The following is a 10,868-nucleotide window of genomic DNA, read 5'->3' as shown; positions in this document are numbered from 1 at the left end:
CGGGCCAGTCACCCTCTGATCAGTCAGTATTAGACAGCCGGGCCAGTCACCCTCTGATCAGTCAGTATTAGACAGCTGGGCCAGTCACCCTCTGATCAGTCAGTATTAGACAGCTGGGCCAGTCACCCTCTGATCAGTCAGTATTAGACAGCCGGGCCAGTCACCCTCTGATCAGTCAGTATTAGACAGCTGGTGACCTCGTTTGCTTGTAGCCTATAACAAACATGTAAGCTACTCTTCTGTATTATAAAATGTACATTTACAAGTGGAGTCAACTACACACACACACACACACACACACACACACACACACACACACACACACACACACACACACACACACACACACACACACACACACACACACACACACACACACACACACACACACACACACACACACACACACACACACACACACACACACACACACACACACACACACAGCCTCAGTTGCAGGATTTATGCTTTACACCACACTAATAACAGCTTTACTGCCGTGTTTGATGACCTAATGAGAGAGGATGGGACGTCAATATGTGTTCTCTTCATGCAATGTCCATGTTTTCACTGTGAGAGGAGAGGAGTACAGCCGTCATACGTTATCTGGTAAAACCACAGCCTTAGAAGGTGCTACTGTCACCAACCAAGTCCCATTAGGAATGGTTCTGAAGACACACACACACAGCAGATATCTTCATGAGAGGATTAGTGAAAGCTAGGGCATGTCTTTTTAATCCATGTTTACTGTCAACACCAGTACTGATTTTTATTCCAGCGGCTGTAAGCAGCTTGATCAGTTAAAGCTCACCCCAACTCAGCTATCTAGCGTGACAGTATCTTTCCCTACACTCTTAGAGAAAAGGGTTCCTAAAGGGTTCTTCGGCTGTCCCCATAGGAGAACTCTTTTTGGTTCCAGGTAAAACCATTTTGGGTGCCAAGTAGAACCCTCTGTAGAAAGGGTTCTACTTGGAACCGAAAGGATTCTAGCTGTAACCAACAATGGGGGCGGCAGGGAGCCTAATGGTTAGAGCGTTGGGCCAGTAACCGAAAGGTTGCTGGATCGAATCCCTGAGCTGACAAGGTAAAAACAATGTTGTTCTGCCCCTGAACGAGGCAGTTAACCCACTGTTAGGCCCGGTAGGCCGTCATTGTAAATAGGAATTTGTTCTTAACTGACTTTCCGAGTTAAAGTTTAAATAAAAATAAATAAAAAGGTTCTTCTATGGAGACAGAACCCTTTTAGGTTCTAGATGGCACCTTTTTTCCCTATGAGCAATAATGTAAACAAAGAGCCTCCAAAACAACACTTTGAAATTCGTTTTTCAATAGTACACAAAGGTAAAATATCAGAATATTTATATATTTTCTCATAGCATATTATAGCAAACAGCTTTATCAACACAGACACGAAGTGACTGTCTATCTCTGCTATTACGTCAGAGTGCACTCCTCCCTAATTCTGGACTGAGGTTGCATTACAGTATCTAGAGTTCAGAAGAGACTAGGACTACATCTCATAACTGCACACTCTGTCTATAAAGCTGTTGGTTTAAATCCAGAGTGGATTTCTGGATGATAAAGCCCAGTGTACTGTAAGCCTCTTGGGCTGCCAGTCAGAACAGAAGAGCTGCCAGTGTATCACATACTTGTTCTCCCCACTGTATATTTATACAGTACCAGTCAAACGTTTGGACACACCTCCTCATTCCAGGGTTTTTCTTTATTTTGACTATTTTCTACATTGTAGAATAATAGTGAAGACATGAAAACTATGAAATAACACATGGAATCATGTAGTAACCAAAAAAGTGTTAAACAGATTTAGATTCTTAGAAGTTGCCTTGATGACAGCTTTGCACACTTTTGGCATTCTCTCAACCAGCTTCATGAGGTAGTCACCTGGAATGCATTTCAATTAATAGATGTGCCTTTTGTGGAATTTCTTTCCTCCTTAATGCGTTTGAGCCAATCAGTAGTGTTGTGACCAGGTAGGGGGTAGGGGTGGTATACAGAAGATATCCCTATTTGGTAGAAGACCAAGTCCATATTATGGCGAGAACAGCTAAAATAATCAAAGAGAAACGACAGTCCATCATTACTTTAAGACATGAAGGTCAGTCAATCTGGAATATTTCAAGAACTTCCTTCAAGTGCAGTCGCACAAACCATCAAGCGCTATGATGAAACTGGCTCTCATGAGGACCGCCACAGAAAAGGAAGATCCAGAGTTACCTCTGTGCAGAGGATAAGTTCATTAGTTACCAGCCTCAGAAATTGCAGCCCAAATAAATGCTTCACAGAGTTCAAGTCACACACACATCTCAACATCAACTGTTCAAAGGAGACTGTGTGAATCAGGCCTTCATGGTTGAATTGCTGCAAAGAAACCACTACTAAAGGACACCAATAATAAGAAGAGACTTGCTTGTGCCAAGAAACACGAGCAATGGACATTAGACCGGTGGAAATCTGTCCTTTCGTCTGATGAGTCCAAATTTGAGATTTTTAGTTCCAACCACAGTGTCTTTGTGAGACGCAGAGTAGGTGAACGGATGATCTCCGCATGTGGTTCCCACCATGAAGCATGGAGGAGGAGGTGTGATGGTGTGGGGGTGCTTTTCTGATTTATTGTGGAATTCAAGGCACACTTAACCAGCATGGCTACCACAGCGTTCTGCAGCGATACGCCATCCCATCTGGTTTGCGCTTAGTGGGACGATCATTTGTTTTTGAACAGGACAATGGCCCAGCACACCTCCAGGCTGTGTAAAGGCTATTTGACCAAGAAGGAGAGTGATGGAGTGCTGCATCAGATGACCTGGCCTCCACAATCACCCAACCTCAACCCAATTGAGAGGGTTTGGGATGATTTGGACCACAGAGTGAAGGAAAAGCAGCTAACAAGTGCCCAGCATATGTGAGAACACCTTCAAGACTGTTGGAAAAGCATTCCAGGTGAAGCTGGTTGAGAGAATGTCAGGAGTGTGCAAAGCTGTCATCAGGGCAAGCAGCATACCACCCTGCATCCCACTGCTGGCTTGCTTCTGAAGCTAAGCAGGGTTGGTCCTGGTTGGTCCCTGGATGGGAGACCAGATGCTGCTGGAAGTAGTGTTGGAGGGCTGGTAAGAGGCACTCTTTCCTCCGGTCTAAAAAAAGATCCCAATGCCCCAGGGTGTGATTGCAGACATTTCCCTGTGTAGGGGGCCGTCTTTCAGATGGGATGTTAAACGGGTGTCCTTACTCTCTATGGTAACTAAATGATCCCATGGCACTTATTGTAAACGTAGGGGTGTTAACCCCGGTGTCCTGGCTAAATTCCCTTAATCTGGCCCTCATACCATCATGGCCACCTAATAGTCCCCAGTTTACAATTGGCTCATTCATCCCCCTCTCCCCTGTAACTATTCCCCAGGTTGTTGCTGTAAATGAGAATGTGTTCTCAACTTACCTGGTAAAATAAAAAAACACTTTTGATTTGTTTAACACTTTCTTGGTTACCACATGATTTCATTGTGTTGATGTCTTCACTATTATTCTACAATGTAGACAATAGTAAAAATAAAGAAAAACCCTGGATTGAGTAAGTGTGTACAAATTTAGGGATTTTTCTTAACGTTAAGGATTCCGATTTCATTTGAACATTCACAGCCCTAGAAGAGGGTTTATACTGTATGCTATGTTAGGCATCTACTAGAACTATGAAGATACACGGGTCTTCATTTCATATGTCTGAATCACACCGATTATGCTGTATCAGATTATGCAGTTGATCTATCATTCTTGGACGGGTGATGTCAGAAAATAGTCTCTTGGATTATTTTGATAAACTGACGGCTATAAAATAGTAATTTGATGATCTATTTAATGTATAGCTTTCACCAAATCCTAACTGTTTAATTTTTTACCCCTGTAGTCTGTAGTGACACTGTACTAACCTACTATATTTACTGGCAGGGGAATAGAGGAACTGGGACTGACTTTAAATATCTGGGAGGGAAAGCATTGAAACATTGGTTAGGTGGTCTCCATGCCTCTCTCTCTTTTTCTCACTCTCCTTCTGCCTGTTTGTCTCCCCCATTCCTCCATCTGTCTGTTTGTCTCCCCTTTCCTCCTTCTGTCTGTTTGTCTCCCCCTTTCCTCCATCTGTCTGTTTGTCTCCCCCTTTCCTCCATCTGTCTGTTTGTCTCCCCCTTTCCTCCATCTGTCTGTATGTCTCCCCCTTTCCTCCATCTGTCTGTTTGTCTCCCCCTTTCCTCCATCTGTCTGTTTGTCTCCCCCCTTTCCTCCTTCTGTCTGTTTGTCTCCCCCCTTTCTCATTCTGTCTGTTTGTCTCCCCCTTTCCTCCATCTGTCTGTTTGTCTCCCCCTTTCCTCCTTCTGTCTGTTTGTCTCCCCCTTTCCTCCTTCTGTCTGTTTGTCTCCCCCTTTCCTCCTTCTGTCTGTTTGTCTCCCCCTTTCCTCCATCTGTCTGTTTGTCTCCCCTTTCCTCCATCTGCCTGTTTGTCTCCCCCTTTCCTCCATCTGTCTGTTTGTCTCCCCCTTTCCTCCTTCTGTCTGTTTGTCTCCCCCTTTCCTCCATCTGTCTGTTTGTCTCCCCCTTTCCTCCTTCTGTCTGTATGTCTCCCCTTTCCTCCTTCTGTCTGTTTGTCTCCCCCTTTCCTCCGTCTGTCTGTTTGTCTCCCCCTTTCCTCCATCTGTCTGTTTGTCTCCCCCTTTCCTCCTTCTGTCTGTTTGTCTCCCCCTTTCCTCCTTCTGTCTGTTTGTCTCCCCCTTTCCTCTTTCTGTCTGTTTGTCTCCCCCTTTCCTCCTTCTGCCTGTTTGTCCCAGTTTCCTCCATCTGCCTGTTTGTCTCCCCCTTTCCTCCTTCTGTCTGTTTGTCTCCCCCTTTCCTCCTTCTGCCTGTTTGTCTCCCCCTTTCCTCCATCTGCCTGTTTGTCTCCCCCTTTCCTCCTTCTGTCTGTTTGTCTCCCCCTTTCCTCCATCTGTCTGTTTGTCTCCCCCTTTCCTCCATCTGCCTGTTTGTCTCCCCTTTCCTCCATCTGTCTGTTTGTCTTTCCTCCTTCTGTCTGTTTGTCTTTTCCTCCATCTGTCTGTTTGTCTTTTCCTCCTTCTATCTGTTTGTCTCCCCCTTTCCTCCATCTGCCTGTTTGTCTCCCCCTTTCCTCCATCTGTCTGTTTGTCTCCCTCTTTCCTCCATCTGTCTGTTTGTCTCCCCCTTTCCTCCATCTGTCTGTTTGTCTCCCCCTTTCCTCCATCTGTCTGTTTGTCTTTTTCCTTCTGTCTGTTGTCTTTCCTCCTTCTGTCTGTATGTCTCCCCCTTTCCTCCATCTGTCTGTTTGTCTCCCCCTTTCCTCCATCTGTCTGTTTGTCTGTTCCTCCTTCTGTCTGTTTGTCTTTGTTCCTTCTGTCTGTTTGTCTCCCCCTTTCCTCTTTCTGTCTGTTTGTCTCCCCCTTTCCTCCTTCTGCCTGTTTGTCTCCCCCTTTCCTCCATCTGCCTGTTTGTCTCCCCCTTTCCTCCTTCTGTCTGTTTGTCTCCCCTTTTCCTCCTTCTGCCTGTTTGTCTCCCCCTTTCCTCCATCTGCCTCTCTCTTTGGGAAACCCAGTGTCCCATTTGTGTAAACAGTCTCTTATATATGTGTCTCTATGGGGTCATGATGAACAGAGGTTTGTGGGTCATGATGAACAATTCTTTGCTGTTTTGTGTATCCCTGTTTTGTTGCTTGGTGCTGTTGGTTTTGCTGCTAGGTGCTGTTGGTTTTGCTGATAGATGCTGTTGATTTTGCTGCTAGGTTCTGTTGATTTTGCTGCTAGGTGCTGTTGGTTTTGCTGATAGGTGCTGTTGGTTTTGCTGATAGGTACTGTTAGTTTTGTTGCTAGGTGTTGGTTTTGTTGCTTGGTGCTGTTCCTTTGTGCTGTTCGTTTTGTTCCTTGGTACTGTTAGTTTTGTTGCTAGGTGTTAGTTTTGTGTTGGTTTTGTTGCTTGGTGCTGTTCCTTTGTGCTGTTCGTTTTGTTCCTTGGTACTGTTAGTTTTGTTGCTAGGTGTTGGTTTTGTTGCTTGGTGCTGTTCCTTTGTGCTGTTCGTTTTGTTCCTTGGTACTGTTAGTTTTGTTGCTAGGTGTTGGTTTTGTTGCTTGGTGCTGTTCCTTTGTGCTGTTCGTTTTGTTCCTTGGTACTGTTAGTTTTGTTGCTAGGTGTTGGTTTTGTTGCTTGGTGCTGTTCCTTTGTGCTGTTCGTTTTGTTCCTTGGTACTGTTAGTTTTGTTGATAGGTGTTGGTTTTGTTGCTTGGTGCTGTTCCTTTGTGCTGTTTGTTTTGTTCCTTGGTACTGTTAGTTTTGTTGCTAGGTGTTAGTTTTGCTGCTTGGTGCTGTTGGTTTTATTGGAATAACAGACTCAGTTTCCTATAGATTGTCCTTATAATAGGCCACTTGCAGTTTTGTGACACAACACAATGCCACAGATGTCTCAAGTTTTGAGGGAGCGTGCAATTGGCATGCTGACTGCAGGAATGTTAATTTCTCTACTGTTTTAGCAAATTTGGCAGTATGTCACAACCGCAGACCACGTGTACCCACGCCATCACAGAACCTCCACATCCGGCATCTTCATCTGCGGGATCGTCTGAGACCAGCCACCTGGCAGGTGATGATAAAACTGTGGTTTTGGACAACTGATCCTCACCAGGATCTGGACCTGACAGCAGTTCGGCGTCGTAACCGACTTCAGTGGGCAAATGCTCTCATTCAATGGGCACTGGCACGCTGGAGAAGTGGGCTCTTCACGGATCTCGAGTTTAACTGTACCGGGCTGAGGGCAGAAAATGTGTATGTCGTCATGCTGGTGAGCGGTTTGCTGATGTGTCCCATGGTGGGGTTATGGTATGAGCAGGCATAAACTACAACAAACACAATTGCATTTTATCAATGGCAATTTGAATGCACAGATCCAGCATGAGATCCAGCAAAATCCAGCATGATAATGATCGGCCCCATGTCACAAGGATCTGTACACAATTCCTGGAAGCTGAAAATGTCCCAGTTCTGTCATGACCTGCATACTCACCAGACATGTCACCCATTGAGCATGTTTGGGATGCTCTGAATCAATGCTTATGACAGCGTGTTCCAGCTACCGCCAATATCCAACAACTTCGCACAGCCATGCAACAGCCTAATCAACTCTATATAAAGGAGATGTGTCACGCTGCATGAGGCAAATGGTTGTCACACCAGATACTAACTGTTTTTTTTTAAGGTATCTTTGACCAACAGATGCACATCTGTATTCCCAGTCATGTGACATCCATAGATTAGGGCCTAATTCATTTATATCAATTGACTGATTTCCTTATGTGAACTACAACTCAGTAAAATCTTTGAAATTGTTTACATTTTTGTTCAGTGTATATAATTTATTTTTACATTGACATCATTTAGCAGACGCTCTAATCCAGAGCGGTTTACAGGAGCAATTAGGGTTAAATGACTTCATCAATAGATTATTTTTCACCTGTGTGAGGATACGAACCAGAAACCTTCTGGTTACTGGCCCAACGCTCTTAACTGCTGGGCTGCCTGTCTACTGTGATAACTACATAATGTAGTACCAGGTAATGTAACATGCAGTCATTTCGGCTTGAATCAACTGATTATAGATCAGCCGTCCTACCACACTAGTGACCTTCTGAATCCGATCAGCGGCGCGGACCTGCGTCCCAAGCAGGAAGTAAACACACACTAGAAATGTTAGAGTGGAGCAGACCCATGAAGAGGCAGGAAGAGCAGCTGTTCTGTTCTCCCCCCTCCCCTGGAATGGAAAGGCCAGCAGAATGTCATGCTTTGTACTGTTCTACTCAGACCAACACACACTCACACACACATTACACTCAGACCAACACACACTCACACACACATTACACTCAGACCAAAACACACTCACACACATTACACTCAGACCAAAACACACTCACACACATTACACTCAGACCAACACACACTAACACACATTACACTCAGACCAACACACACTCACACACACATTACACTCAGACCAACACACACTCACACACATTACACTCAGACCAACACACACTCACACACATTACACTCAGACCAACACACACTCAACCATACATTTACACTCAGACCAACACACACTCACACACATTACACTCGGACCAACACATACTGACACACACATTTACACTCGGACCAACACACACTCAACCATACATTTACACTCAGACCAACACATACTGACACACACATTTACACTCGGACCAACACACACTCAACCATACATTTACACTCAGACCAACACACACACACACACACACACACACACATTTGAGTTCCCCATTTAGAACTTAAGTGACGTCCATCTAAGTACTGAAGTACCGGTTTTTACCAAACATGCCCAATGTTTTTATGTGACCTACATTTGACCTTAGATGGGTATCTTTGACCCTCAGTCTCACCTGTTTGTTCTGGTTGACATGAAGAGGGAATGGGAACTAATGTTCTCTGTGAAACATTGATGATTGTGTCCTCTCTGAGCATCTAGTCTAGCAACCATCTCTAGTCCATGTTCTCTGAGAGGATCCACTCTAAACACCTCTCCATCTCTTTTCCCCAGAGTTCCCACCTGGCCCTGATAGACACTCTGATGTTGGCGTACACGGTGGAGATGGTGAGTGTGGAGCGGGTGATGGCGTGTGTCCACAGATGCTCCTCCCCTCTCAACGACCCCTCCTCCCACCCCGAAGGACACATCAGAGATGTGCCCTACGACACTGAGGACGCAGTCACCACATGGATCAACAAGGTTAGGGTACTAAGATACACACACTCTAATACCAGAGATATTACATATTAGGCCCCACTGTATATTCATAAAGCTGAGATCCCCGAAAGGTGAAACGACGCCACTGGCACATGTGTTATTGTTTTTGATTAGAGGAAATGAGCAGCGAGCATTGTGGGTAAAAACCTAGTAGAACTCAGCTGTTCTATGGTGCGTGCAATGATGTCGGAGGAAAAAAATATGTTTGTTGTTTTAAGTAACGTCTCTGTTGTAATATTGCAAACGGACGTGGCAACGTGTTAGATCAGATTACTGAGAGAGACCCCGGTCAGAATGAACTTGTTCTCATTTTAACGTCTGTTTACACAGGACTGGGAGGTTTCACCAGGAACCAAATGTACGTACAGTCAGAGTCTTAGCCCTAAAAGATAGTTCCTGTTAGCTGCTAATATTTGGATAATGCATCCCCACTGTTGAAGTCCTCATAACATCCCATTAAATCAAGTCTGGCTCTGTGCCATTGAGCTTGTTTACATTCCTCCCTGCAGAAGCCGATGTGTTTCCTGCTCCCTGCTGCAGGCCAAGGCCAGACGGATACCAAAATGTACACACACACAGACACACACACATACACGCACGTACACATATTGGGCCATGCATGGAAAAATGCACACTCATGTGGAGATATGATGGATGAACACAAATATTAACATGAATACACACACACTCAGGAAACACACAGATACACACATGATCACTTACTTGTGGATGGACTCACACGTTCTCACACACACAGCAGGCATACAGTAGTGTACGATAGTGAGTTTCAGTTCATGTGCTGTGTGTGTGTGTGTGTGTGTGTGTGTGTGTGTGTGTGTGTGTGTGTGTGTGTGTGTGTGTGTGTGTGTGTGTGTGTGTGTGTGTGTGTGTGTGTGTGTGTGTGTGTGTGTGTGTGTGTGTGTGTGTGTGTGTGTGTGTGTGTGTGTGTGTGTGTGTGTGTGCGTGCGTGCGTGCGTGTGTTACATCACTGGCACTGGAGCCCTTTGAAGAGACAACAGCCCTAGAAAAACAAGAGTAGGACTTTCTCATTAAAGCCAAACAGACAATGGACTCCTTCTACTTCTCAATGATGTTTGTTACACTCGTACACAACAAGGTTTAGAGCTGGAACGTTTATGAGCCTATGAGAGATGGTGGTGTAATCTCTCCTACATTATGGAAACTGTAATCTCTCCTACATTATGGAAACTGTAATCTCTCCTACATTATGGAAACTGTAATCTCTCCTACATTATGGTAACTGTAATCTCTCCTACATTATGGAAACTGTAATCTCTCCTACATTATGGTAACTGTAATCTCTCCTACATTATGGTAACTGTAATCTCTCCTACATTATGGTAACTGTAATCTCTCCTACATTATGGTAACTGTAATCTCTCCTACATTATGGTAACTGTAATCTCTCCTACATTATGGTAACTGTAATCTCTCCTACATTATGGTAACTGTAATCTCTCCTACATTATGGTAACTGTAATCTCTCCTACATTATGGTAACTGTAATCTCACCTACATTATGGTATCTGTAATCTCACCTACATTATGGTAGCTGTAATCTCTCCTACATTATGGTAGCTGTAATCTATCCTACATTATGGTATCTGTAATCTCACCTACATTATGGTAGCTGTAATCTCTTTTACATTATGGTAGCTGTAATCTCTCCTACATTATGGTATCTGTAATCTCACCTACATTATGGTAGCTGTAATCTCACCTACATTATGGTAGCTGTAATCTCTCCTACATTATGGTAGCTGTAATCTCTCCTACATTATGGTATCTGTAATCTCACCTACATTATGGAAACTGTAATCTCCCCTACATTATGGTAGCTGTAATCTGACCTACATTATGGTAGCTGTAATCTTTCCTACCTTATGGAATCTGTAATCCCCCCTACATTATGGTAGCTGTAACCTCCTCTACATTATGGTAGCTGTAATCTCTCCTACATTATGGAAACTAATCTCACCTACATTATGGTATCTGTAATCTCACC

At 44.3% G+C, this 10,868-nt stretch overlaps 1 protein-coding gene across 5 annotated transcripts in view; it reads left to right on the top strand.

Annotated features, from left to right (window-relative positions):
• The window catches only part of LOC124009507 (calmodulin-regulated spectrin-associated protein 2-like), a 160,189-nt gene that overhangs the window by 39,348 nt on the left and 109,973 nt on the right, over positions 1 to 10,868 (top strand). For all 5 annotated transcript variants that reach the window (XM_046321349.1, XM_046321348.1, XM_046321347.1 and 2 more), the window contains one exon: positions 8,636 to 8,824. In XM_046321349.1, coding sequence (XP_046177305.1) covers positions 8,636 to 8,824 — 189 coding nt within the window. The remainder of the gene's footprint in view (positions 1 to 8,635; positions 8,825 to 10,868) is intronic.

This window comes from Oncorhynchus gorbuscha, linkage group LG22 (assembly GCF_021184085.1).
Source record: "Oncorhynchus gorbuscha isolate QuinsamMale2020 ecotype Even-year linkage group LG22, OgorEven_v1.0, whole genome shotgun sequence".
NCBI classification, from domain to species: Eukaryota; Metazoa; Chordata; class Actinopteri; order Salmoniformes; family Salmonidae; genus Oncorhynchus; species Oncorhynchus gorbuscha.
Note: the sequence above shows the minus strand (reverse complement) of the source record. Positions and strands in the feature narration are given on the sequence as shown.